General features: G+C 59.5%; 10 protein-coding genes and 1 non-coding gene across 11 annotated transcripts; 5 read left to right on the top strand and 6 right to left on the bottom strand.

Moving 5' to 3' along the window:
* Window positions 1-126: 126 nt before the first annotated feature.
* D7B24_007560 (uncharacterized protein) lies at window positions 127-1,034 on the top strand (the record flags this gene model as incomplete). Its single annotated transcript, XM_028641668.1, has 2 exons — window positions 127-389; window positions 452-1,034. The coding sequence occupies 2 exons, from the start codon at window positions 127-129 to the stop codon at window positions 1,032-1,034; spliced, it is 846 nt and encodes a 281-aa protein (XP_028494434.1).
* A 313-nt stretch (window positions 1,035-1,347) lies between these two features.
* On the bottom strand, window positions 1,348-1,554 carry D7B24_007559 (uncharacterized protein; the record flags this gene model as incomplete). The annotated part of the gene is made up of 1 exon (XM_028641667.1): window positions 1,348-1,554. The coding sequence occupies one exon, from the start codon at window positions 1,552-1,554 to the stop codon at window positions 1,348-1,350; it is 207 nt and encodes a 68-aa protein (XP_028494433.1).
* Window positions 1,555-5,205: 3,651 nt separating this feature from the next.
* D7B24_007558 (uncharacterized protein) lies at window positions 5,206-6,192 on the top strand (the record flags this gene model as incomplete). The annotated part of the gene is made up of 2 exons (XM_028641666.1): window positions 5,206-5,439; window positions 5,506-6,192. The coding sequence occupies 2 exons, from the start codon at window positions 5,206-5,208 to the stop codon at window positions 6,190-6,192; spliced, it is 921 nt and encodes a 306-aa protein (XP_028494432.1).
* Window positions 6,193-6,735: 543 nt separating this feature from the next.
* Window positions 6,736-8,416, bottom strand: D7B24_007557 (uncharacterized protein; the record flags this gene model as incomplete). Its single annotated transcript, XM_028641665.1, has 2 exons — window positions 6,736-7,798; window positions 7,968-8,416. 2 exons carry the CDS (start codon window positions 8,414-8,416, stop codon window positions 6,736-6,738), a joined length of 1,512 nt encoding a protein of 503 aa, XP_028494431.1.
* Window positions 8,417-9,607: 1,191 nt separating this feature from the next.
* D7B24_007556 (uncharacterized protein) lies at window positions 9,608-10,720 on the bottom strand (the record flags this gene model as incomplete). Its single annotated transcript, XM_028641664.1, has 1 exon — window positions 9,608-10,720. The coding sequence occupies one exon, from the start codon at window positions 10,718-10,720 to the stop codon at window positions 9,608-9,610; it is 1,113 nt and encodes a 370-aa protein (XP_028494430.1).
* A 2,389-nt stretch (window positions 10,721-13,109) lies between these two features.
* On the top strand, window positions 13,110-14,049 carry D7B24_007555 (uncharacterized protein; the record flags this gene model as incomplete). Its single annotated transcript, XM_028641663.1, has 2 exons — window positions 13,110-13,561; window positions 13,623-14,049. 2 exons carry the CDS (start codon window positions 13,110-13,112, stop codon window positions 14,047-14,049), a joined length of 879 nt encoding a protein of 292 aa, XP_028494429.1.
* Window positions 14,050-15,762: 1,713 nt separating this feature from the next.
* Window positions 15,763-18,003, top strand: RANBP9 (Ran-binding protein 9; the record flags this gene model as incomplete). Its single annotated transcript, XM_028641662.1, has 4 exons — window positions 15,763-16,932; window positions 16,990-17,236; window positions 17,290-17,793; window positions 17,852-18,003. The coding sequence occupies 4 exons, from the start codon at window positions 15,763-15,765 to the stop codon at window positions 18,001-18,003; spliced, it is 2,073 nt and encodes a 690-aa protein (XP_028494428.1).
* Window positions 18,004-18,907: 904 nt separating this feature from the next.
* D7B24_007553 (uncharacterized protein) lies at window positions 18,908-20,839 on the bottom strand (the record flags this gene model as incomplete). The annotated part of the gene is made up of 4 exons (XM_028641661.1): window positions 18,908-19,166; window positions 19,237-19,949; window positions 19,997-20,346; window positions 20,407-20,839. 4 exons carry the CDS (start codon window positions 20,837-20,839, stop codon window positions 18,908-18,910), a joined length of 1,755 nt encoding a protein of 584 aa, XP_028494427.1.
* Window positions 20,840-21,981: 1,142 nt separating this feature from the next.
* On the top strand, window positions 21,982-23,358 carry D7B24_007552 (uncharacterized protein; the record flags this gene model as incomplete). The annotated part of the gene is made up of 1 exon (XM_028641660.1): window positions 21,982-23,358. One exon carries the CDS (start codon window positions 21,982-21,984, stop codon window positions 23,356-23,358), a length of 1,377 nt encoding a protein of 458 aa, XP_028494426.1.
* Window positions 23,359-24,073: 715 nt separating this feature from the next.
* Window positions 24,074-26,374, bottom strand: D7B24_007551 (uncharacterized protein; the record flags this gene model as incomplete). Its single annotated transcript, XM_028641659.1, has 1 exon — window positions 24,074-26,374. The coding sequence occupies one exon, from the start codon at window positions 26,372-26,374 to the stop codon at window positions 24,074-24,076; it is 2,301 nt and encodes a 766-aa protein (XP_028494425.1).
* A 653-nt stretch (window positions 26,375-27,027) lies between these two features.
* Window positions 27,028-27,118, bottom strand: D7B24_007550. Its single transcript has one exon. It is a non-coding gene; the product is annotated as a tRNA-Val (tRNA).
* Window positions 27,119-27,341: the final 223 nt, after the last annotated feature.

Genomic DNA, 27,341 nt, shown 5'->3' with positions numbered 1-27,341 from the left:
TGAGCTGCCACGACCCCACCGGGCCTGTGGCTGAGCCGGTGCCGTCATACCTCCGCGACCGATTCTCCTTGCAAACGAGGAAAGGCAATCTTGCATTCCCGTTGGTAGCAAGCATCGCCTGACACCATGGCACGACGACGGAACAGTGTCATTATCGCTGCTGTCTGCTATCTGATTACAATCATCTTTCTCATTCTCGTGCTGATAGGGAATACGTCCAACAAGCCGGTCCTCAGAGATATCTTCTTCTTCCGTCTCGACGTCGCAAATGTCATTCCAATCTCCACCGCCGCCGATGCCACCCTCCTCAACACCAATGCCCGGACGCTAGGCCTTCACGATTTCTACCAGATCGGCCTATGGAACTTTTGCCAGGGATACAGCGATGAGTACGCCTCCAAGGCGCCTTTAGCGAAACGTGACAGGATTCTGCTGACAGGCCCTCGCGCAGAGGCGTCACCGAGTGCTTCAAGCCAGAGGCTCTCTGGTGGTTCAACCCGATCGAGGTGCTGACGAGCCAGCTCTTCACCGGCGCCGTCATCGCGCTGCCGCAGGAGGTGACGACGATCCTCACCGTCCTGCGCCTCGCCCAGCAGATCATGTTCGGCTTCTTCCTCTCGGGCATCTGCCTCGCCTTCGTCATGCTCCTCGTGTCGGCCGTCGCCATGCGCTCGCGCTGGTGGTCGCTGCCCCTCGCCATCTTCGCCTTTCTCGACGCCCTCCTCGTCACCGTCGCCAGCATCCTCGGCACCGCTATGAGCGTCGTCGCCAAGTACGCCCTCACTGCCCAGTCCGAGCTCAACCTACGCGCCAGCCTCGGCGCTCGCATGTTCGCCTTTATGTGGGTTGCCTCGACCGCGACCATTGTCGCCTTTTTCGTACACGCCATCATGGGGTGCTGCTGCCGCCGGCACCCGCTCGACGAGCGGCGCACGAAGATGGAGCCGACGCCCGACGGGAGCCAGGCCACCTCGGAACCGAAAGCCACGACATCGACGAGGCGGAGGACGGGCCCTGGTGCCTTTTCGGCATAGGAAGACAGAAAAGGAGATGGAGTGGCAGAGAACAAGAGCACACCGCACATTTCGACATGAGGCCACACGATACCGTTGCACACACCTGCTAAAGCATAGATAAAGAAGTAATGAATTGTAATCATTGATAGAAGTCCTCTCCGGGACAGTTGACATAAGAAAACGAAGAATAACTCCGTGGACGCCGAATTCCGATGTCCCGCTATGCTAAAATGATTTGAACGCCATGATTCCACCTCCGTCAAAAAGGGTTTGCTCTTCGAGCCCCTCGCATCACCAGGATAAAAAAAAAGCCTAGAGGAGCGAATGACACTCAGGACAGGCCGACGCTCTCAAAGTCGCGCATCATGACGGCCATTTGCGCTCGCTTCGCAGCCTCGGCGATGAGGGTGAAGTCGCGGAGGAAGGCGTCGGTTGATGGTGCCTGGCCGGCCAAGGGGGCGGGTGGTGGCGCCATGGACGCGGCGGGCGACTGTTGTGTAGAAGAAGAGGAGGAGGAAGACTGGCTGGGTGCGTTCATGACGGGCGACGGACGTCTGAAGGCTGGGTGGAACACGTTGATTGGGGGTTTTTTTTCGTTTCTTTTCTTGCTTTCTTTGGGCTCAAATGGTGGACTGCCGATTTGAAGTCTGCGGATGAAGAGGTGGGAAGGGGTGGGGTGATGGAATGCCAGTGAAGTAAAAGATTGGGGGGGTCGATATCCGGGGGAGAATGCCGATCACTGTGGACTCTTTAAGACCTGAGGCTGCGGGGAGGAGCAGGGAGATCGCGATCTGGCCGAGCCGAGGACGTCGCTGCCGCCAGGTCGCAACGAAGGAGAAGGATGATGTGTGGGGGGCAAGAGCGCCGGTTGGTGCTGTCGCGTGCCGGAAGCGTTAGGCTGAATTGCGAGGAGCGTCGCAAGTGTGGGATGTGGTTGGATGGGCGTGGGATGGATGTTGGTCGACTGTATAGTTATGGGCAGAGATTATGCAGTGTTTCTTGTTCTGCGTCTCCCTTTGGAGGTCGAATGTCGCAGTGGGAGAGTGACCGAGGCGTACGAGTGGCAGCCAGGAGTGAGAGGGAGGGGGGAGTAAGTGTTGACAGGATGAGACGTGACTTGGAATTGCGAATGTGGTGGACGCGGGGTGCGCGGGTACAAGTAGAGACAGGGCCGGCTCGGGCGTTTGGGTTTGGGTTTGGCGTTGGCGTTGGCGTAGGAGGTGCACGAGAAAAAGTGCACTTTGAGAAATAGGTTGGCAGGCGTGGGAGTGATGATGTGATGGGCTGCTTCGGGACGGTAGTGTGTGTGTGTGTGTGTGCCCCCCGGTCAAGCTGGTCTTGATGGTTGGCTGACGTTTGGCACTTTTGGAGAAACGACTTGGAGTAAGGGCAAGACGTATGTGTCGCAGGGTGGATGAGAGGGCAAGAGTTGTCAGGATCGAGATTCAAAGGTGCGGAGGGAGAGTAGAGAAAAAGTTCGGGGTTTCGGAGGGGCATGGAGAGAGCATAAATCATCTCGTGTGCGCATCCAAGTCGTTCCGAGTCAAGTCGGCTCATCTCCACGATGCACAGTACATGCTACGGCAGATAGGGAAGGATGCGATAATAGGCCCGCATGAAGATGAGCATGGCGGCATGGCAGGGCGGCATGACATGGCGTGAACACACCAAAGGCCCAGAGACCCGCGGCTGTATCGTCGGCGGCATCCTTTTTTTCTCGTGGACCGATCCATCTGACAGTGGCCGGAAGACCAATGACACGATGCGACAAGAGGTCCTTGGGGGGTCCCGATGACGATGGATGGCCTGGGGTCGAGGGGAATGCTTGCGGCAAAGGCCGCCAGACGGGGGACCTGTTGTACCGGTACTTCCGATGCACCCCACTCTCGCCATGGGCTCGGCATTCTTCTCGTGCCAAGGGTCAAAAGCATGGGCGGATGGACGGCTCGAGCGACCGCTTCAGGGCGTTGGAGGCAACAAAGCCGTCGTGACATGTGGGGTGAAGGGCGGTGGAAGGTCGTCCGACAAAGTATCGAGACTTGGGGTCCTTTGGACTCTCATTTTGCCTACGCGGATAATTCTCCGCAATTGGCTCCCCGCTCGGCATCGCTGCTTTACTACGGCCTTCTTCCCGGCCATTTGACCGAGGCGTGAGCAAGGGTATGCCGAAGGCTGTGAGGGCACGTTTTCCGAGGCAACGCCGCACAAACGTCGTTGGCGACGGTTAAAGCAGCCCCGGATTGCTATCATGTCCCCGACTCAGGAGCCCCCCGCCAAGCTCGTGCTTCGCGTGGAATTGACACGGAACATGTCGGAAGACAGGACGTTCAGCGTTCAACGCTGGGGCAGCTTCGGTCAGAGTATTCCCGTCGAATGATGCGGCCGTTGTTAGGGTTCGGTGTTAGATTTGTCCTATGCCTGTCTGATCTTCCTTCCCCTCTTCCGCACCCGCCTGCCTATCTGTCCAACTGTTGCATGTTGCCCACCTGGGGCCCCTCTCTCTCGTCCGGGCTGTCAGGGCGAGCACGAGCACGTGCCTCGTAGGATGACCGTCGGCCCTGGCGCCGACCGACCTACCATTCTTCTTCGTTGCCACATGGAAGCCATTTCGAAGGTCCTGCGTCCAGCCTCTTTGTTCCCACAACGAACATGGATGTGGAGAGCTGGATGGGTCGATGGATGCCGAGGTGTCCCCCCCCTTCCCCTCGCGCTCGTCCTCCTCCTTCCCAAAACCGGCAACTGCATCCGCATGACGATGAGACCCTGAGCTGTAGGCGCAGGCGCGGGCACACGGATCGAGAAGGAATCGAACCTGTGCCTGGTGGGACGGGCTCTCGTCGTCGTCGTCGTTGTCGTCGACGAGCCCAGGTAGCGCCGGAATGTGCTGCTCCTCGGTTTCGGAGTCAAGTCATCTCAGGCTAGACAGATTTGCGTTGGTTTGGGCTATCGGCCCTGATGTTCATAGCGTTAGATTGCACGGCGATATTGTCGTGAGGGGCAAGAGGCAGCAGAAGACGAAACGGGCAGCAGGGTAAAAGGACAGGCAGGGTCAGCCAGGCGAGCAGGGCAGGGGAGGAGACGGGGAAGGAGAAGGAGGGGGGCGGGCTGCAGAAGCAGGTGCAGGCAGGCAAGCAAGCGCCTTGAGAGATGGTGATGGCACAATCGTGGCACAATCATCGTACAATCGTCGTTGCCATTTCCCCGACGGCGGATAAGGTCGTGGGGCAGGAGCCACTGATCGGTGGTCATTCCCGCTCACCGTTCACCGCCCCATGCCCAGAGCAGGAAGGACGAGGGGACGACGGCTGCACAGCGCAAGTACATGGTAGCGGAGCAGGAACCAACCAACATGACGAGACCGCGAGATCGTTGTCAGGAACGGCGGCCAACAACCCCCACGTGGGCCCCGGGAAGCAGGTCCCGTCTCCGCCTCCGCCTTGGTTCAGCAAGCCGTCCAGGAAGCTGCTCAGCAAGCTGCTCAAGAAGGGCAGGCGCTGCCTTATGTCAGCAACGGAATGCCGGCCTCTGTGCCACCGATGCTGCCAGGGCCAGGGTCGTTCCTGTGCAGGCTCAGGCACAGACAGCCGTAGGTACAGACAGCCGTAGGCGCTGGCGCAGACGCAGGGTGCAGCTCCGACTTGACAACATCGCAGAGTCTCGTCCACCAATCCCATCTGCATTCGCCCTCGCCTTCAAGGGCCTCGACTCGCCGCCTCCAGCTCGAACCTGGACCCCTAAACGCACCTCTCATGCCATCTGGCCCGTCTGCCGCTCCTCCGCCTCCGGCTGCAACCACATCGCAAGCCCCTCATCTGCCCTAGCCTAACTAGGCGACTGGCAAATCGCTGCACGCTCTTCCTGCACCTCCCATCGCTCAAACGAGTCGGTCAAGGTCAGGGTCAGGGTCGACACTAGTATCATCACCAGCATCAGCGTCGCCATCAGTGTCAGGGTCAGGGTCAAGCCTCCATTCGACGGGCCACCTTTCCCCCCTACCCTTCCGCCTTTGCGCCCACCCTCCCCCTCGGCCCATCATCCGAGCTGGGCTGCATACAGGCCGGCGACAAATCTGCGATCTGCGACCTGTCCTGGCTGCCCTGCCCTGAGCTAGCCAAGACGCAGAGAGCCTCCCTCCTGCTCCTTCTGCTCCTCCTGCTCCCCCTTCTCCTCCTCCGCCGCCGCTACCACCATGCCCGAACCCACACGGGCTCCGCCGGCCCCGACAAGCCTGCTCTCCGTCCCTTCTCCCATCGCGAACCTCTTCAAACGCGTGCCCCTGGCCGTCTACCCGGCCAACGACCTGCCTCGGAGATCGCCCTCTGCCGACACGACGCGCGAGCTGCCTATACTCTACATCTTTACGACCAAGGAGGGTGCCCAGGTTGGCAGGCCGAGTTTTAACCCGTCGTGTCTCAAGTGGCAGGTTGGTGCCCCCTTGGTTTTTGCGTCCCCCTTTGCCTGTCCTCTGGTTCGCTAACATTGCTGCCAGACTGTGCTGAAAATCGCCCGCTTGCCCTTCACGACGACACCGTCTACGAACCACGCATCGCCTTCTGGCGCCCTGCCCTTCCTCCTACCTCCTCCCTCGCCGACCCGCTCCAACAACTTGCCCATCCCCGCCGGCGACGCCCTCCTCAACCACGCCGTATCCCACTCGCCGGCGAAAACACCGCCCACTCTCGCCGACGACCTACCTCCCCGCCAGGAAGCGTACCTGGCCCTCCTACACGCCCGCCTACGCCCGGCCTTCCTCCACGCGCTGTACGTCAACCCGATCAACACGCCTCTCCTCCAGGCCCTCTACGTCAACCCCTGCACGTCAAACTCGATTGTGCGTGCGACACTACAGCACCAGGTCCGTTCCGCCGCCGAGGCCGAGATTCTGGCGTCCACCAAGGCTGCCTACATAGATGCCGACGCGTTATATCAGGATGCCGTTGCCGGCTTCGCAGCGCTCGAGACGCTGCTGAGCGGTACAGCGGGTGGAGAAGGCTTCTTTTCTGGCGGCGACGAGGCTGGACTGTTCGACGCCGAGGTGTTCGCGTATACGGGTGTCATCCTCGACGAGAGGCTCGGCTGGGTCGACCGCCGGCTTGCCGAAGCGCTGAGGGCCTCTCCAGGGCTCGTCAGGCATCGGGAGCGCATGATGGTGACATATTTCCCAGAGAAGGCCTAGCTCTTGACACGATCTACTTGCATGGGGAAGAGTAAAATGTATAACAGAGACCGGCCCGACTGTGCCGTATAGTTGCATACCTAGCCTAATATCAACTCATAAAGCTGCTCTCTTCCGTCCCGATGAACTGCTGGTTTTTCTGGGTTAGACGACAAGTCTAGGTGCACACAGGCCGTTTGGGGCACTTTTTAATGGCTTGGTTGGTTGCATGAATGTAACGAAGGTGCACAATTTTAAAGTGCCGCGTAAAAGCTGGGTGCAAATTGAGTGGGAAAGCCGGGGAGCTTTCCGGATATCCACGCATGGTTACGACGTAGCACTCACTCATCAAGTCATGAGTATCAGAAAATTTGAATGGGCAAGCGAGGTGCGTCGACGTTCGCCGTGTCACCCGCGCCGTCTCAGCTGACACTGAAATGCTCCCGGTACTGTCCACGCATTGTTGTAACTGGCACCAATCGAAACACCAGATCATTGTGAACAACTTTCCTATTCAAGACAATTTCATAAATCATAAGAGCCCATTCTGCTCCCACGCCTCCGTTACAGGTCGGCCTTGTTCACGCCCCTCTCGGCACAGTACTTGTCGACCTCCTTCTGCAGCGTATCCTTCTGCCTCTCGACGAGGTCCATGACGTCCGCCAGCTCGTCGCCGAGGGCGGCGTCGCCCTCGGCCCCGCCGACGTCGGCGTAGAGCCTGCTCATCTCGGCCAGCACGGCCTGCAGCTGGTTGGGCAGCCAGGTGACGATGGGGCTGCCGCCCGTGGCGGTCGGGTGGCTCGTCCGCTTGAGGATGTACTCGCGCGCGAAGCACCAGTGGCGCCAGCGGAAGTCGCGGACCTGGTGCAGGATCTTGATCCATAGGCGGCGCGACTCGAGGAGGGCCTCGCGCTCGTCGGCGGCGGCGGGCAGAGGCTGAGCGGCGGCGGCGGCGCCGTCGGGGCCGAGGCCGAGGACGAGGCGCTTGACGTCGAGCTCGGCGGCGCGCTCGGCGACGTAGCCCAGGAAGGCACGGTGGTTGCTGGGGCGGTACTCGCGGAAGTCGCGCAGGATGGCCGTCAGCGGCGTGTCGGGCATGGTCACCTGCAGGAGGTTGTCCATGAGGGGCACGATCGAGTCGTTGGCGCCCGACTCGCCGCGGAAGGAGAGGGGCTCGTCCGAGACGCCCTCGTAGGTGACGCCGTGCGGGAACATGGACTGCGACGTGATGCCGAAGATGAAGGTGCGGAACGACGTGTAGGACATGGGCTTTGACTTGGCCCACATGGTCTCCATGGCCGCGTTGATCTTGCGCAGCGACGCGAGCACGTTGGCGAGCGACTGGTTGATGTCCTCGCGCTGATGCAGCGAGAGGGCCGCGTTGGGCGACGTGTTGGCGGCGTGTGCCAGCAGGGAGACGGCGCCCTTGACGAGGGGCCCCGAGTTCTTGACCATTTCAATGTGGACGAGCACAAAGCCGGCTTCGGAGGATGTGGGATCGAGGCCGTGCTCAAAAGCGCGGATGAGGCGGAGGTTGTCGTAGTCCATGCCTTGTTTGGGGTCCTCGAGGCGGTAGTTGAAGAGGGCGTACGAGCCGGCATATTCCATGAAGGGCTTGAAGCCGGTGCTAGTTGCTGTTAGTGATTGGTCCTTGACGAGGAGCGACTGTTGTTCGATAGGTCTGCACCATGCTCGGTGGTGGAGGCCACGGTGGTGGAGGCCACGGTGGTGGAGGCCACGGTGGTTGTGGACTCGAGCTCGGGAGACACATGCTAGAGAGAATCATGCCGACTTACAGCTCAGCACAGCGCGCCATCGGCCGGGCAATCTGCTTTGGCAGCACGTCCCTACCCAGACCATACGGCTCTCCTTTGACGAAGCGCTCGTGGCAGGGCTCGAGCAGGTACGCCGACAAGAGGAAGGAGTAGTCACGGTAGAGGGCGTTCATGACGGGCAAGTCGTCCTTGTAGCGCTCAATGTGCTCCGTCAGGTCCGGCAGCTCGTCCTTGACTGCGTCACCAAACTTGTTGTTGGCCAGCAAGCCAGGCGATCCATCCAACAGCTTGATGGGCATGCGGGACAGCAATGACTCGACGGGATCAAACTCGGAGGGGAGGGCGACGACGGGGTCGGCACGGGGCAGGAAGCCCCTGGTGGTTGACACCATGAAGGCTGGAAGGGATTTGTCATGAGGACGAGTGTCGTCGAGGACAGGGAAGGACGCCGAAGCACCGAGCGAACCCATCGTGTTGGAAGGGAGAATGTGCGTGTGTGTGTATAAGTCAACGGCTGTGTGGCCTAGGACAGGTCTGTGACAGAAGAAATGAGACGAAATTTGAGGAGATGATGGATTTGGGAAGGGGTTTGGTGCGTGTGGGAGAGGCTTGCAAGTCAGGCGCTCAACACCACTCTCTGGCTGGCCGCACTCGCTAATATACATCGTGGCCGGAAGCATTCCGGCCTCAAGTGAGGGGGAGAGGTCAAGGCCACCCAAACCATGTTCGGGCCCTCCGGTTTCTGTTTGTCATATCAAACACCCTACTGTCGACGTGGACGGTCAGCTGTGGTTATCCAGCATCCCACGTATGCCAGATGGACAGGCGGTTGACTCGTGGATGCCGATTCTGGTCAGGGCAGTGAGTGAGGCATGTCTGCTGTTGTCGCTCAGGTCCGCCTCTGGGCGAGCATGGCATTCGCGGCGTCAGGCGCCACTTGCGTTGTGCGATCAAAACTCGTCGCAGCAGCTGGAAGTCCCGAAGACGTATATATGGACCGTGTAGTTCCCCCTTCTGGCCATTGCTGACCATCTACCCCAGCCTGATTCCCCAGACCCTGAGCCGACGATGGGAAGGCGAACGGACGGAAGCGAGACAAAGGGCGCGGGAAAAGGGGGGGAAGGTTGAGTAATGGATTGCGCAAGATTGGAGTCAGGACCCACATAACCCCCGACACTTGCCGGCCGTGGCCGGAAGAGTTCCGGCCTCTTGGCATGCCCGGCTTCGGACCAGGGTGCCACAGATAAGGTCCCCCACGGCCCCGACTCGCCAGATCCCAGAGAGCGTTGCTTCGCTTTGCTTCGCAGCCCACACTTTGATAACGATGAATGCAAGGGCACAGTCTAGTTGGATGAGACAAAAAAAAAGTGTGTATTCGATTTGCAAGCGCACCCCGCTGGCGTGGGGTGGTCTACAGTGTCATAGACAACACGAAGCTGCCCTGGAGAGTGAGAAGACGACTGATCATATGCCGGTCGTGCTAAGAGACCTCTCCCACCATCGTCGATTAAATTCCTCCGCCCTAACCTTCATATCAAGTCGTGTCCCATTAAAGGCTTCTGTCTGCCCTGTCATAAAGTCTCGTATCCCTGATGGTCTTGTCAATACAGGCTTTAACGCCAGGTGATCGTCAGATTCGTACGAACCTCCGCAAACCAACTTCAAGGAAGAGCGATGGTCCTCCAGGCAATCGCTGAAGCGTCGTCTCCAGGGAATGCCAGGGTCATGATGCCGGGCCCACTCGGTACAGCACTGACAGCAGCAGCTGCCGGCTCTGCGCTCGGGGCCACGCTCCTTGCTTCTTGTGCCACGACCTCCGCAGGCGCAGGCGGAAGTGTTGCCTCCGGCGCGGCCTCGAGAGCCGCAGCACTGGAAGGCAGAGATGCGCTGGCTTCAGGGGCGCCAGGCGACGCAAGTGCCATGTCGAGAAGGGCTGTGTCGTCCACACCCGTGGGCATGGCTTCTAGGTTGGCAGAGAGATTCTCTGACGCAGAAAGGTCGTCTACGAGGGCGGAGACATCCTCCAGACCCGAGGACAACGGCGCTGCGGCCGGGAGTGGTGTAGGGTCGTCAAAGATGTACTCGGTCAAGGTCTGTGTGATTGTCAAGGTACAGCCGCTGGCGCCTGCCCTGACGGACGACGTGACAACTGTCTCGAAATCGCGACCACTTGCGCCGAGGCCATTGTCGACCCCCTGGATCACTGACGCGGTCGAGGTCGCTGCCAACGAGTTTGCCGAGTTTGCTACACCGGTCATTAGCTGATCAGGGACAGGACCACTTACCACAATGTCGGGAGCGCCCGTCGCTGTGCCTTCCTGCGTGTCGGGGTCAGAGGCGGCATCGGCGGGCAGAGAGCCGCCAGAGGAGCCAGACGACCCTGTGCCCGCGGCAGCTCCATCTGGTACCTGGCCACCGGATGTCAGTGCAGCAGCCTGGCCTTTCATCAAGGCGGAGAGCCTTTGTTCGACGTCTTGGACGTCCGCGATGAGTTCCTTCAGCTCCTGTTCCGACACCGCAACGCCAGAAGTAGAAGCACGCCTGACAATCTCCAAAACGGCAGTCGGGACACGGTGACCGCCGTGAAACATGCCGCCGGGGACATCCTTGGCTTCCAGGGAGGCATCATTTTGTCCGCCAGCCAGCGCCAGAGCATTGCCCTGGCCGTGCTGCGAGCTGGGTTCTAGAGATTTCCCACGAAGCACCGCGCCCGATGAGACTTGAAAGGCGGCGGCAAGCACGACGAGGCTGTTGGCAACGTTCTTGAAAGACATGATAGAGTATAACAAATTGTTTGGGTATGATGATCAATGACAAGGCTGCGTAGTTAGGGACTCGTCGAAGAGCACCTATTATAGATTCGCTTTCTTGGACCGTCGCGTGGTGCGCAGCAACGCATTCCAGGAGCCGTTGCCAGTATCTGCTGGTCACACATTCCAAAGATCTCGCCAAGGTCTCATAGCCCCTCTCGATGTGACCTTTGGTGAATTTAGCCAAGGACGACTGCCAAGTTTGCCATGTGCCATGTGCCCTCACGAAGGTCCAGATTCACAGGAAGAAAATAACAATCTCGGATGTCATGATGTTGGCACGATATGACGAGAGCACCATGGAATGCACGACGGACGAGTTGAAAAACGATCGCTGCGCAAGTTGCTGCATGCAGAGAGCCGCGTGCACAAAAAGCTGACAGTCTCTCTCTCTCTCTTTCGGGGCCTCTGAGTACGATCGATTGATGTCCTGGTCAGGGCGTGACGCAAGAAGCGTGCCTTGTGGAGCGATTAGCTCAGATGGGGGGCTCTGCTACCTACCAATCCTCATCACCAGCCCGATGGAAATTGGCTTCTCCTCAACGACGGAAGAAAATGCGATGGCCAGCGGACAATCGATTTACAATCGATCTAGAGTTGACTGTGTCCACAAGAGTCTAGGCATGTCCGACGGCAAAAAACAATTTGGCCTGGGCGTCCAGGGTTGGCAATGCCGACGTGGTCAATCTGGCTACGAAGGTGGTGGGGTGCCTGGTCAGCGGAAGGAAGCAAGATACTCTGCGAAGCCTGACACATTTCGGCGCAGACTGCGGGCTCTCTATAGACGAGGATAGAACTTGGGCGCCCAAAGACCACATCACCAAGGCGTTCCAAGAGCAAGATATTGCACGACTGAAGTGGAGGCCACAGAAACACTGTTCGGCTGCCTAACCCTGGCGAAACATATGCCGAGACTGGGAAGATGGTTCTCTCATGGCGGAGGAGCATGGTCACTCGGACCACTGACTGGTAGACATTCCATGGAGGTGCAAGTCATGAGATGAGCTGGCGTTCCATGTGCATCAGGATGAGAGGTTCTGGTGGGCGAAGCTTGATTTGCTGCGACTCGTTGGAGAATCCACCGGTTGGCCCCTCCTCCATTGCCAGTCACGGCTTTAACGTTGACGGGGCCACAGAAGGTACCTTGCTTGGGATGACCGTGGTGTTCGGAGAAGAAAGACCTGACGCTGACGCTGGCGGGACGGGACAGGGCAGGGCAAGGCCTTTTCTCCAATGGTGGGTGGTGATGAATGGAGATGAGGGCGCCAGAGACGATTCCAGGAGCGCTTGGCCACTTTGGGTAGGATGCGAGTGGAGGATGCCTGTTGCCAGCCAGTTGGTCTGGGCTTCCCGTCTCCGTCGTGATGGCCCGAGGATGTTTGGGAGTCGGGATGGGCGGAAGAAGGATGTTTCGCTGGGTGACAACAAGGAAAATTATGCCTGAGGCCTAAGGGGCAGAAGAGGGAGCAGAAGCGGGAGCAGAAGCGGGAGCAGAAGCAAGGAGCAGGCCGGATCAACCTAGGCGCCGAGCTCCCTCCTCCTTTTCTTGCCGCCTGGGACAAGGACATGACACCAAGGGCAGGCGAGGGTGGCTTAGGTGGACACAGAGAAGGGACCTGAGTTTGGTAGGTAGGAGCACAGACCATGTCTGGTTACGTGACCAGACAAGGGCGATCCACCCCTTCCCTTTTCCCCTTCGCTCTTGCCTTTCTCGCTTACCCACTTCCCACGACTGCCCGTCCCCGGCTGTAGAGGCCAGTGCCTTGTGCTGGCGCGCGAGGAAGAGACAAGGTCGATTTCTCGAGCGAGCCCAGCCCAGCAGCATGAGAAGTCTACCACCGCTCATTGTCACGCCGCCGGGCACTCGCGACAAAATGAGACGCCAAACCTACCAGATGGGCTCCCCCATAAAATAAAAATTCTCCCTCTTCCCCATCGCATCATCCCATCACCCATCCCAGCATCACTGTTTCCCTGCCTTTTGCCATCACCGTCACCATCACTGACGACTCGCCGCCGCCCTTCTCCGACCGTCCACCAAAAGCCCGCAGCCTGCCCCTGCGACCATCGGCCAGATCACCACGAGCGGCTCCAGCTCCAGCTCCGCTCTCTGCCTCGCTGGAAGACAGGCCCAACCGCCACTCCGTCCGTCCATCCATTCACCCAGTCCCATTCTCCTTCCTGTCCATCCCCCATCCCCAGTCACCCCAAACGCAACCCATTGCGGCTCGCCCCTTGGTGACAAAACCACACCAAAACACCAACTCGTGGGCACCTTTCGCGTCTGCCTCCCAACCATTCGCCCGCCTCATTTCCCTCCCTCCCTCCCACACACGCAACATCATCCATCGTCATGGCTCCGGCATCCAAGTCCTCCGTCAGTCGACGCAAGTCCAACGGCGCAACGGGCGCCCTGACCATCGTCCTCAAAGTCTCCCCCGACAGGCTCAAGGACCTTCTCGACCCCCAGCCCACCAAGGAAGAAACGCCTGTCAAGGACTCGCCCGAGGACAAGGTCGCCTTGCCCACAGAGGAGAGCAAGCCCGAATCCGCCGCCGCCTCGCCTGCGCCCAGCAACACGCAGCCCACGACTGTCGCGGTCAACGGCGAGAACGCGTCCGACTCAAACCCTGCCACGCCGGCCGCAACTGCGAATGGAACACCCGCACCAGGCACTATGGCGCCTCCCGTCGACGGCTCGAAGAAGAAGGGAACCAAGCGATCCGCAGGCGCCGCCAATGGCCTCGGACCCGATGGCCTGCCCAAGGTCAGGGGCAAGCCCGGTCCCAAGAAGAAGGCTCGACTGTAAGTATCCCTGTTCATGACCGCCCGTCTATCCGCGACGTTCAAGCTGACCACAGTCTAGGGAGGACGGTACCATCGATCCCAATAGCACTGGTCGCGGCGGTGCCGGCGGCCACAAGCTCGGACCCAAGGCCAACCAGGGCGCCATCAATGCCGGCCTTCGCGCCCTCGACAGGTCCGGCAAGCCCTGTCGCAAGTGGTCCAAGGGTGGATTCACGATGAAGAGCTTCACAGGAGTCGTATGGGAGATTCCTCGCTGGACGGCGCCGCCTCACATTGTCATCCAGCCGTCAGATGACTCCAACGCTGCCTCTGCCGACAGCAGTTCAAAGGAGAACAAAGAGGTCAATGACGAACCCAAGAGCGACGCCAACAGTGCCATGCCAAACAGCAATGCAAACAGCGCCGCCGGCGTTGAGGCCAACAGCGGCCCCGGCAGCGCCGTCAATCCAAGCTCGCCAGCTCCGATGGCCATCCCCGCCGCTTAAAAGATATGTCATCCACGCCCGTGGCTTTGTGACGTCTCGTAGGTTATGTACAGATGGTTGAGTGGAGTTTGGGCGCCTGGTCGGAATACCAGGCAGGTGACCCGTGCCGCTGAATTTTTCAGGCGGTTTAGGGTTCATCTCTCATTTACAGCAAGTGCAGGGCTCCTTGGGCCCTTTATGGAGCGATGCGATTCTGCAGGCGTTGGGGCGAGATTTTTAACAGAGCATGATTGGCCTTTTGAGCTGCTCGAGGGCGTTCGGCGTTTGCCAGGCAAGGCACATGTATTACGTTGGCAGTCGTTCAAGCATTTGCTGTGGATCAAATCTTTTCGAATAGACATGAAACCCAATACTGCGCAAATCACACATGACTTGAGGCCATCCCAATCACCCTGTCGGTTGCGTGACTTTTGGCCTTTTGAGAAATGTTGCTGAGAAAGGCAGCTCTATCCTGTTGTCGCCTCGATTCCCTGTTGACAATGATGCACATTGTACAGTATGCCGTGGTCATTCAGGGCTGTTCGAAGCTTCAATGTTGGCCACCAGACTAGTGACCTCCGTTGTGCATCTGAATGGCAGGATGAATGGCCTACAGCGACTCATCAGCGTGGACACTTGGCCTCCAACAGCGACTCTGTCTAGCCAGGCGCATTGATGGCGATGAAGACGCGAGGTTGCGGGCTGGCCAGCAAGATTAGGTAAGCCGTGTGCGATTCGCGAGCTCCTTGTCGGATAACGTCTTCGGTTTGAATCCACAATACCTTCCAACTGAGCTACCTAGGTAGGTACCCAAGGAAGAGACAGTTACCTGTCGAACCTCTGGCTGATGTGTTGCGTCGCAATTCTACTTATCATTACGTCGGTGGATTGGAGGGTAATTATAGGCAACTCCCGCGTCGCCGACTCTGAGTTTGACCTTGGGCAGCGAACGTGGTGAGTGCAGCCCCAACGAATTATCAGTGACGATATTGCTGTTCACGGCCACTGTTGGACCCGCCAGCTGGGGCTGGCATGGGCGGGGTGGCTCGCCTCACACTGCCACCTGGTACTGGGCTGTGGGTGCAGGGCGCTGTGACCGACTCTGCTTAGCGCTCGACCAAGCCGGCCTAGCTGATGCGACGGCCCAAGGAGACCACCCGCGTGATGGGACGCCCTGCTGTAATCGGCACTGGCTGGGGGGGCTGTCCAGCGAGGTGCATGACGGGACGTCCATGGGTACCACCTACCTGTGCATAGGTATACTCTCCGCCCATCTCGACCTTCCGGACGACCTTCTTTCGTGCCCGCAACAACGTACGACTGCCATCGTAAACCAAACAGTAGCTTTTGCGGCGTGTGTGTTACGCTAGCCAAGCTCCAGGACGTAGGCTTGATCATCGAACCTTGAGGACGACGCGTACAACCCTCACTCCACCCGAAACGAGTACTGGACGGACACCAGCCATCTAGCTCCGACGTGACGACACGGCCTATCCGTTGACAACACCGAAGCCCCCAACTCTTATCTACCGACCAAACGACCTCGTCCCCCTTGGATCGCAGGACGGGAGCTTGTCCTGTTACCAACCAGGTGTTCCTCCTTTGACTGAACACTTACTCTTCGATTCCGGTTCTTGGTCCGAGGAGGCATCCGAAGTCTTGCCGCCGGCCCTCCGGTTAACGTCGCGGTCGCTGGCTGCATCGCCCTTGCCCGGCTATTGACGACCCCTCACTATGACGAACCCCTACCAACAAGGTTCCCAGGGCTTTCAAGATTCGGACACACCTGCTTCCAGCTCGGGACTCTTGCCTCGTCGCTTTTCCTACGCCTCGGTCGTTTCAACAGGCCCCAACGACTCGACACCTTCGTTTCTAACCCATCCGGGGCGCACCTCGGTCATTTCACACCTCCTCAACGCACCCGACGACGCGGCCTTCGATACCACGTCAAGCTATAACATCGGCACGGCAAGAGACGGGATGGAGGCGGACACAAACGGCGCAGGACACGCGGCGAGGCCGTGGCGACACAGTTCTCAGCTGCCGTCCTTCTCCAAAGCCTTCAATCTGTACATGGCGAGCCAGGATCCCTCCAACGACTCGGCTTCGGCAGACGGCAAGGCCTTCTTCGTCCCGTCATACCTTGCCGGATCAACATTTGTGCAGAGGTTGCAGGAGCAGCACCGCTTGAAGCTTCAAGCCCAGAGAGATTCGCAGAACCAGGCTTCCTCACCAGCGAGTCCAAGTGCCATTACACTACACAGCAAGTCCCCGTCACATCGAGGCCTGGCATACGACGTTGTCGAGAAGCCACCGCCGCCGTCTGAAGAAGATGATGCCGTGTCGTCACTGCCGACCAAGTGGAACAAGGACGATAAGTACGGCGCGCTCGAGGTGCTCGCCGACGGTCTTGAGATCAGATATAGCGGACCACGAGGCCAGAGCGAGCGCGAGCGAGAACACGAAGCATACAGCATACGAGCAGACCACTACATGCCACCGCAGTGCGGTATCTACTACTATGAGGTCACCATCCTATCAGGCAAGCGCGACGACACCATGGTTGGCATTGGGTTTTCTGGCAAGTCTGTGGCCCTCTCCAGGCCCCCAGGCTGGGAGCCCGAATCTTGGGGCTACCACGGCGACGATGGCCACTGTTATGCCGCCCACAGCGGGGGAAAGTCGTACGGTCCTCTGTTTACGACCAACGATGTTATCGGATGTGGTGTCAATTTTCGGACAGGGTCGGCGTTTTACACCAAAAACGGCCACATGCTCGGGCACGTGTTTAAGGACATTAAGGGGAATCTCTATCCATCAGTTGGGCTCAAGAAGACGGGCGAGCACGTTCGGGTCAATTTCGGGCAGTCACCATTCACATATGACATCGACAACATGATGGCGGTAGGTCATGACAGGCCCCGCACCTCACGCTTATTCGTCGCTGACAAGGATACACAGAAAGAGAAGCTTCATGTACGAAAAGAAATAGCAAGGACAAGCACGTCGAGTCTTGCGCACAACATGAAGGAAACAGACATGATCCAAGCACTGGTCCTGCAGTTCCTCCAACACGATGGCTACGTTGAGTCGGCGAGAGCCTTCGCCCAGGAGATACAAGGCGAAAAAAAGGCCCTCAGTCTGGATCCCAACGCAGTCATAGGCGACATCAACGTCAAGGACGACGAACACGCTACAAAGAGGCAACGTATGGGCTCACCATGACACACGTTGCTATGGTCGCTGCTAATCAATCCACAGACATCAGGAGAGCTGTCTTGGAAGGAGATATTGACAAGGCGCTCAAGCATACCGATGCCTGCTATCGCGATGTTCTCAAGGACAACGAGCAGGTATACTTCAGGCTGCGATGTCGAAAGTTTATCGAAATGGTCCGTTCGGCGGCAGAGTTGAGAACAGCAGCAGAAGGCAAGAAGTCGAACGGACATGCAGCTTCCAATTTCCCCCACCAGGAGATGGATCTTGATGCCAACGGCGCCGAGAATGGAGCTTATGATCACGATATGGACGATGGGGCTGGCAAGACGGGCATTCTCGAGCGTCTCGAGCTTGAAACTTTACAATATGGCCAGGCTCTGCAGGCGGAATACGTGAATGATCCCCGGAGAGAGGTGACGAAGGCGTTAGGCGACATCTACGCGCTGTTGGCGTACACAAATCCTCTGAAAGAGAAGGAGGTGGCTCACTTGCTCGATAAGAAAGGGCGGGTCGCGGTTGCGGAAGAACTCAACTCCGCGATTCTTCGTAAGTCTATACCGTCCTTCTCACTTATCATCCCCATGCTAACAAGCACTACTTGCAGTCTCGCTGGGCAAGTCGTCTCGTTCGGCACTGGAGGAAGTATACGCGCAAACAAGTGTGCTGCTTGATGATTTGCGGGAGAATGGGGGGGCTGGCGCCTTTGTGTCCTTGCAGGATGTTGTTGACGACATTCCCAAGCCGCGGGACAGCTAGACATGACTTGCTTAGAACTGGCGTCAGGAGTCTCTACTCGATGATAAAGCGCATTTGACAGGAGAAAATTGCCGCGTTGTGGGCGTGTGATTGATCGCCCGCAGCATTAACCACTGGCTCAGCCTCAGCACCTAGTATCCAGATACTTTAGACTCTGAAAAGCCAAGGACTGTGAAAAGGCAGGACACAGTCTTCACTCCATGTGCATACGAACATCATGATGAAGCAGTAGGCTTGAGAATTCCCCGTCTTTCACTCTGAGGAGTATCCTACGCCAGCACGGCACGCAACGCGGCGTACCATTGAGGTCTGATCTGGACTGGGTAGCATGATGGAAAGAGGACGAAAGGGGAGGGGGAGGGGTTGTGTGTTCCTGTTGTCCACCGTCCCCAGCCTGGTGAATCCGATGTGTATTCAAGTAGAGGGTCCGTACCAGAACCAAGACAAGCAAGCATAGATCGGAGTGACGCCCGGCGCAGCGCGTGCGCCTCGGCCGGCGTTCTGAGGGATGGCTCAGGGTTGTTATGATCATGTATTGCTTGTTGAGAGTGACATGAGAGGGGACCTCTCCCCCCCGCCCCCCCCTTCCGCCATGGCAAGTCTATGGATCCAGCCGGCGCACATGGACCATGTCAATAGGACACGGGAGACGGTCGTCTTCCGCCGGCAACATTGATGTTCATGTCGGCCGCTTCTTGACGCATCTCCGTGCCCCAGGTTCCGACGGGCTTGGCATCGCGTACATCCGAATGAGGCGCCATCAGCAACATGGCACGTCATCGGATCATTCATTGGCATCATGATTCACCTTGCATAGATACAGCCATTCAATCTCATCTGTCAAATTCATTTCTCATAATGTCTCTCGACTCGAGCCGTCTGTGCAAACAATCCAGGCATAACGCTATGAATTCAACGCCTTGTCCATGCTGATCCTCCACACGGGCGCTTTCTTCCTCAAGATCCAGATGCAGAAATACCCCGTCACCCACGTGAAGACGCCCAGGATCGTCAGAAGCCAGCCGTGGCCAATGCCGTCAATGACGGGCTGCGCGGCCAAGGCGCCGACGCACGAGAAGATGTTGCGCACAAAGTTGTTCACGGCGACGCCGCCGGAGCTGCGCTTTGGCATAAACTCGGTCAGCATGGTCGTGGCGGCGGCGCTGCGAGGAACGTTAGGTTAGCCATGACGGCGTGACGTGACCTAGAGGCGGGGACTGGATGGAAACTTACAACACCAGCATGGAGGCGGCGCCAAATGTGAAGAGAAAGATGAGGGGAAGGAACCAAAAGACGCCGTGCTGGATCGTCCAGCCGTAGAGCAGCAGACTGGCGGGATAGACCGTGCCGGCGATCCACATGTTCTCTCGCATCCTGTCCTCGGGAAGGAGGATGAGTTTACCGTCCGTGTCGTAGCGACCAGCCTTTTGCGCTTGGCGCGTCATGATGTGGTCGAGCCAGCGGCCGCCGAGCAGAGAACTCATAATGTAGCCGGCGCCATTGGCAATGTAGAGCAGACCGAGAATGGACTGGTTGAAGTTGTAGGGATCAGTCGAGTATGCCGCCTGGACGGAGATGTTGAGGGCAAAGAGCGAGCCGAACGTGATGGCGGCGTAGTAGACTGTGATGGCGACGGCCGGGAAGCGCAGATACGTGAGCACGGATAAAGGGTCGACGATGAGCTTCCTGAACAGTGCCGTTGCCTTCTTGGTGTTTTGCTTGATCGACTCGGTCGTCCGTGTGCGGGATAGCGCAGGACTGTTGCTGCCACCAGCCGTCTCCCGAACAGCAGCCGGAGGAACGACAGGCTTGCGCCTTGGAAGGGTCTCGGGCAAGCAAAAAAAGAGGCAGACCAGGACGATTGCGCCGTATATGGTCAGGAACCACATGGTCGATTGCCAGCCGAAGGCCTCGGACAGGACGCCACCCAGGATGGGTCCGAGGAGCTGTCCTGTCAGCTATTGCTATGCACTTGTGGAGAGGTAGCGCTTACCGGCCCAACCAATGGCCCCAAGTAGAATGTACTCATGGCACGTCCTCGTTCGCGAGGCTCCCAGATATCGGCAATGGTTCCAGCGCCGACGGCTTGCACGCTGGCGCTTGCACCGCCGCCGAAGAATCGCATGACGACGAGCATGTCGACATTGGTGCTGATGGCGCTCAAGACGGAAAAGACGACAAACAGGGCAAAAGAGACGAGCAAAATGTTGCGCCTGCCCATGACCTCGGAAAATGACGACCACCAGAGGGGGAATATGGCCATAGCCAGCATGTAGAGGGAGACTGACAAGTTGACCTTTGTCGTGCTCGTGTTGAGGTCGATAGCCATCTGCGGCAGGGCAGCTATCTCGTGTAAGCGAGTCGACGTGGTGGCAGGAAACTAACTTTGCGGGAAGGACATACGGTAGAAAATGGCCGAGCCGAGCGGGCTAGCGCTGCCTGCCAGAGCGACCACGGCAGTGATGCACCATTTTGTCTTGTTCGAATACTCTTGTGGTCGCTCCAGCTCGGGAATCAGCGTGAGCCGGCCGAGGAAGCCTCTACGCCTCGAGGCCGGCACGACAGAGATGGGGCGTGAGCGAGTTGAGGCGGCGCGCGACCTGTCTCGAATGGGCGATGTCACCCTGGCTCCAGGCTGTTCAGTGTCGGCCCCATACACATCTGGTTCTTCCGATGCTCGACGTGATGCCTTTTCGCCATGCTGACTGCCATGCGAGGCCTGGCTGTGGATGGATAGGCTGTCGACCGAGTGTCGCTGCTGGGCTGCGTTTTGATCATGTCTGGCGGTTTTGGGCGACTCGGCGGGGTGTTTCTCGTCGGCTCCGGAGGCCGTCATTCTTGCGGCCAGCTACCGTTGCAGTGGTATCCGCCGGCGACATGGAAGGCAGTTTAAGGTTAATGCGCACGCGATGACGAGCCCCTAGTAATGGGACCAACGGGCGTCACTGTCAGAACAATGGCTTGCTAAGGGCACCTTGGACAAAACAACGACGCAGAGGCCAAAGGAAGGGGAGAATAAAAAGGCAGTGCAGCACCCCAGCCTTAAGAAATGGGAGATGCATCCGTCCCCCACAAAGCATCGGCTTCGACATCGGCGGAGCTAGCCCCTACACGGGAAGCCGACCGCACTCAGCGGACATGCTACGGTATTGCCGGTGGAAACGGCGACGGGGGCCTGGTCCTCACTGCTCGAGGCGACTCGGGTTGGTGCTTTGGGCGCCGTGGGTGGTTCAGTAGGGTTGTAGGGTGCGGCAGGGTGGGTGTATGCATCCTGGAGCGCGGGGGCTAGTCCAAGCAGGATTCCAGTGGACAAGATCGAAGAACAACAGGCCATCAGCGCCGGAATTTCGGAAGTTCGGCACCGATTCGAGGGGGGTGGAGGCCCCATGCTGCCAGGTTATCTGGCGTGCTCTGTTCGCGAAGCACTGGAGAGAGAAGGGGAGGGGGGGTGGTGTGGCGGATCCGGTGTCGGGCGGCATCGTGTGGATTCGCCGGCCTAGTTTCGCGTGGGATCTGATACGCCCGACAAGGGGTTAATAAAGATGCCGAGGTGATTTTGAAAGAGGCGGGGAGAGAAAGGAGGGTGAGCAAGCCAGTCGTGGATAGGTAGGTCCATCAAGGAGATGACGGATGGAGGGCCTAGGCTCACGGAGGCGATGAGGGGAGGGGCCGCGGTTTGCGCAGAGGCAGCAGCGCAGAGGCAGCAGCGCAGAGGCAGCAGCGCCAGGCTGGGCCAGGACGAGGACGAGGACGAGGAAAGAAGGAGCTTCTGGTCGCATCGGGTGGTCGTTTCAGCCTCACCTCACCGCGATCCGATGGTGTGTGGCACAGCGGGGGTGGCTCAAGTCTTGGCTGACATAATGCCTCATCCCACCTTGAACTTGACTCACGGAGCAGGATCGGGACGAAAGGAAAGAGCAAACACCACGCGAATCCAGCTCACGATACCCCTCGACGAGTTGCCAAACCCTATTCGCAATGTCTCTGACCAACGCATCGCCCGCTGACTGCGCCCAATCGGCCAAGTTGGCCTCCCACGTTCTGGCGACCCTCCCCACATCAGCCCGCAACGACGCTCTCACAGCCATCCACGATGCTCTTGCCGCCTCCAAAGAAGACATTCTGAAGGCCAATGCCGAAGACGTAGAGCTCGCCCGGAAGGCAGCCGCCGATGGCACCTTGAGCCAGAGTCTCGTGTCCCGGTTGGATCTCGGCCGCAAGGGCAAGTTTGAGGACATGCTCAAGGGCATCCTCGATGTGCGTGACCTCGAAGACCCCATCGGCCGTCTCACTCTGCGCACCCGCCTCGACGACGGCCTGACCCTCGACCGCGTCACCTGCCCCATTGGCGTCCTTCTCATCATTTTCGAGGCCCGGCCCGAGGTCATCGCCAACATTGCCTCCCTCGCCATCAAGTCCGGCAACGCCGCCATCCTCAAGGGCGGCAAGGAGTCGACGCGGTCCTTCGTCGCCGTGGCCACCGTCATCGCCAAGGCCCTCGACGGCACCCGTGTGCCCAACCAGGCCGTCCAGCTCGTCACGACGCGCGACGTCATCCCCGAGCTCCTGGCCCTCGACCACCTCATCGACCTCGTCATCCCCCGCGGCTCCAACGAACTCGTCCGCACCATCAAGAACACGACGCGCATCCCCGTCCTCGGCCACGCCGACGGCCTCTGCGCCGCCTACCTCGCCGCCGACGCCGACCCCACGCTCGCCGCCAACGTCCTCGTCGACTCCAAGACGAGCTACCCCGCCGCCTGCAACGCCCTCGAGACGCTGCTCGTGCAAGAGTCCGCCCTGCAGCAGCCCGACGGGCCCTTTGCCGCCGCCGCCCGCGCCCTGCTCGCGGCCGGCGTCACCCTGCACCTCGACGCCGCCGCCCAGGCCGCCGTCCGCGCCCTCGCCGCCGCCGACGACGCAGACGCCGTCCCCGCGGCCCAGCTCGTCGACGTCCAGCCCGACGACTACCGCACCGAGTTCCTCTCCCTCGACCTCGCCGTCAAGACGGTGCCCGACCAGGACGCCGCCGTCGCCCACATCCACGCCCACTCGTCCAAGCACACGGACCTCATCCTGACCGCCGACGCCGACGCCGCCGAGCGCTTCATGGCCGCCGTCGACTCGGCCGGCTGCTACTGGAACGCGTCGACGCGCATGGCCGACGGCATGCGCTACGGTTTCGGCACCGAGGTCGGCATCAGCACCAACAAGATCCACGCCCGCGGGCCCGTCGGCCTCGAGGGCCTCATGATCTACAAGTACAAGCTGCGCGGCCAGGGCCAGGTCTCCCTGGCCTACGGCGAGGGCGACGGCAAGAAGCCGTTCAAGCATGAGAGGCTGCCGCTGGAGTGACGGCGCCGCAGCCGACCCTATTTCATGATGAACTGTTTTGTTTTTCTCGCGAGCGGCGAACTGCATGGGCTTCTTCTTGGGGCATTCATGAGTGACGCCCTCAAACACGACGGGGCAGAGAAAGGAAGCGCCAAAAAGAGATGGACATACAATGTGTGTCTTGCGCATAGATAGGAACGCCCCGCTACGCACTACGCATGAAGGACACGAAGCGAGGGCCAGTCGCAGAGGGGCGCAAGTCAAAAGTCGGGCCAAGTTTTTGTTTACGAAGACGTCGATACCCTCAACGGTTCCATGACGGGGAGATGAATACAGGATTCCCAAACCCTAAACCCCCCTCCTCCCCCTTTCATGATCCAACCAAACCTGCATCTTGTTCATATTCGCCATTCGTGCGCTCGTCTGATCTCATTAAACCACACACACACACACCCCGTCATCCTATGCAAACGTAAGAAAAGAGAGGCAAAACAAAAGATACCGCCCACACGCCGAAACGCCCGTTCAGGGAGCCATCCCGGACCATGAGATAGATGTGTCTGAGGGGGAGGCGGCTTTTTCCCTTCCCTTGACTCGAAACAACCAAAACAGTCCCGGACATCAATGCGTCGGCCGTACCTGACCCCGTGCATCGTAAGACTTCATCCAGACATGACCATCATCCTTTCCTCCCCCGCTCATGTTCACCTCTCTCTCTCTCTTTCTCCGTGACCCCTTACTCGGCGCGTCCACGATAGTTGCCCATCTTTTCGATCGAGCTCATGATACCGCTGCGTGCGCCGAACCCACTCCCTGGTCTGGGCAGGCCTGCTGTGCCACTCCTTGTCCGCTCGTGGTTCGCCGCGCCAGCGCTCCTGCCAGGCATGACGATGGAGCTGCCGGGCGCCTTGAGACCGGACGCACGCGTGACGCTGCTGCGGAAGCCGTCGGGCTGCGGCATCCTGACGGCCGGCCCCGGCGTCCTGGCCTTGGCAGGCGTGCGCACCGGCGTGCGGTCGGGCCGGGGGGCGGGCTCCTGAGGTTTGGGCTGGGTCTTTTGCTTCTCCGCGGCGACGAAGCTCTGCATCGACATCATCTCCTCGGCCAGCTGCACGAGCTCGCCCTTTTCGACGCGCTCCTGCTCCAGCAGAGTCCGCAGCTCGCCATTGTCGTCGCGGATCGTGTGCATCATGGCCTCGAGCTTGTCGACCTCGGCGCCGAGGTGCCGGATCTGCGCGGCGTCACGGACTGCCTGCGCCTTGCGCTCCTCCTCGGCTGCCTGCTCGGCAGGATCAACGCGCGTCATGGTCGCATCCCGTCCGAGGCGCAGGCGCTCGTTCTCCTCGCTCACATCCTCGAGCCTGGTCTCGAGGTCGCGGACCCTCTTCTCCCAGCGACCCTCGTAGCTCTTCTTCAGCGCCGTCACCTTGGTCTCGTGCTTGCTCTTGTACAGAGCGTGCAGCTCACGGGCCACGCGCTCGACGGCCATTTCGACCTCTTTCGAGGCGTCCTTGGCGCCGGGGCTCCTGCTCTTGTCGGATCTGGCACTGTCCTCCGACGCCCTGCCGGCGCGCATGCCGGCGAGCTTGCTCTCGGCCTCCTGGGCCATGTTCTCAGCCGCCTCACGGCGCGCCTCGCTCTCCGACAGCTTGTATTCCAGCTCTTCCGTCTCGCGTTGGCTGCGGACAATCTCTTCCTTGACGCTGCGCAGCACCGTCTCCATCTCGCGGCTCCGTTTCTCCCAGCCCTCCTTCTCGGCGGTCAGGTGCTCCTTTTCGGACGACATCTCGCGTACCTTCTCCATGCACTCGCCGACACGCTTCTCGGCGTCGCCGACCGCCGTCTTGAGGGCAAGGGCTTCCGCCTCCTTGCCGCTGAGGGACGCTTTGAGGCTGCTGATCTCCGAGAGGAAGCTCGACTTGAGGCTCTCGAGCTCGCGCGGCGTGATGGTCGGGATGCTGCGCGGCGTGGGTAGCGGGGGAATGTCAAAGTCGAGCAGGTTGCCCATCTGCCGCGCCGGAGTGGCGGGGACGGCAGAACCGGTGCCGGTCGTGAATCTCTTCCCGGGCGACTTGCCGGGATGGCGCTGGTGTTCGGTAAAGTCCATGAGGAGGTTTGTCGTGTTGCCGGACGAGTCTGGGTGGTAGGACATGGGGCGTTGTGATCTCGCGGGCGAGGGGCCAGGGCGACCCCGGGGGGTCATGCCGTCGTCTAGGCCGTTTGTCTTTGGCGGGCTGTTGCCCAGCCGCGCAAAGGTCGTCAGGTTGGGCACGGCGGAAAAGGCACTGAAGGTGCTCGTCATGGTATCGTCAGGGCCAACCGAGTCGTCGTAGGTCACCTCGTGATGGACTTCCGTGTCGTCGCCGTGGTCGTCCCTGTCGAGGCGGTCGGTCGCGTCGGGCGACGTGTCGTGCGCCCGACCAAAGTCGTCGACGGTGTCATCCTCAAAAATGTCAATGGCGTGGCTGAGACCCTTGTTGCTTCGCAGGGCGTCATCGAGGCTCATGGTGCGCTCCCGCATGTCTGGGCGTTCGCCGGCGGCATCACTTGGGCTCTTGTCGGCTGTCTCGCTGATGGGGTTGCTGACCCGTACGGGGAACCGCTTGTCGGGGGACATGAGGCTCTTGCGGGAGCCGCGGGCTGGGGAGAACTGGCGCTCGGGGTTCGGCTCGCCCGTGGTGAGGATTTTGAGGGGGGAGAGTTCGTTCCCAGACATGATGCGCGAATGGCGCTGCTTGGGAGGTGACATGTTGTTCTCCTTCCCAAACTTGAGCTGCTGCTTGTGCTGCTGCTTTTGCTGCAGGGGGCTGTCTTCGACGGCAGCCGTGGCGTGACGAGTGCTCGAGCTGGAGGCGTCGATGTCGATGCCGCTGGGGGAGGATGTAGAGGGGGCTGCGGTTGTGGTTGTGGTGGCAGTCGTGGTGGATTGCTCCGTGTAGGCCTGAACCTCGTACCGTGACTGGTCGTAGCGACGGGTTGTGGGCGGTGTAGCGATGTTCAGGGATGAGGGTTTCGCTGGGGACAGCGGCGATGCCATGGTGGTCGGTACAAGGCAGAGGGTGATGCAGGACGCCGTGTGTTGGAGTGTGTTTTCAAGAATGGAAGCATATGCCAAAGGATGAATGAAGAAGGAAATGGCTCTGTTGATGTTGTTCGAAATAGAATACGAACTGAATTATCTGTTCCATAAGGCAATGCAAGGCAAGGCAAGGCAAGGCACCTTAGGTACCTACCTAAGGTACGGTACTTTACCTCCCTAGGTACCTACCTCACCTACCTAGGTAGGTGCCTGTCCGTCTACCTCTACCAGCCCCCAGCGAGGTGGCCCGCCCCCCCGTGCCGTCCCTCCAGCGACTGGAGTGCCCTGAACAGGCCCGTGGCCAGCCCATGTCAGTGGCCCGTGGCAGAAAACAGCACCTCCCAGCGCATCGGCGGGCATGTAAGGGCCGTTGACCCAGTAACCGCATCCGCACACGATGCAGGTACCGCAGGCACTGCCACTGGCGACTGGCCACGTCTGGGTCACCCCGTCCCTCCGTCATTTGCCCCACAGCAGCACCCTGCTGCAGAGAGCGAGGGGGAAAACAAAAAGAAAAGCGTCGCAGCACAGGATAGGGGCAACCAACCAGGGTGGCTGACGGCTGACCATGGTTCGAGCACCACGCATGAATGGCAATAAAACTCAAAAAGTGATTCAGGGGAGGCTCGAACTCCCGACCTTCAGTGAACTCTGCGGAACAGATGTTAGACTGACGTGATAAACCAACTACACCACCGAACCGATGGACATTAGGTTTGACCGTGTACATGATAATCCCAGAGTAGCGTACGACTGTGAGATATGACAAAGGTGTGCGCCATTAAATCCCGCTCCCAGGCATAAGGAAACGGTCCTCCTTCAGCAAGATCACAAGCAACTGCCGGGAGATAGCCAAGGGACAGGACTCACATCGACAGCTGGCGGCACGTGCCGGACCCCCCTCCCACAAACCCACAACCACCAG

The sequence above is a fragment of the Verticillium nonalfalfae genome (assembly GCF_003724135.2).
Source record: "Verticillium nonalfalfae strain VnAa140/NRRL 66861 chromosome Unknown scaffold_60, whole genome shotgun sequence".
Taxonomy (NCBI): Eukaryota; Fungi; Ascomycota; class Sordariomycetes; order Glomerellales; family Plectosphaerellaceae; genus Verticillium; species Verticillium nonalfalfae.
Note: the sequence above shows the minus strand (reverse complement) of the source record. Positions and strands in the feature narration are given on the sequence as shown.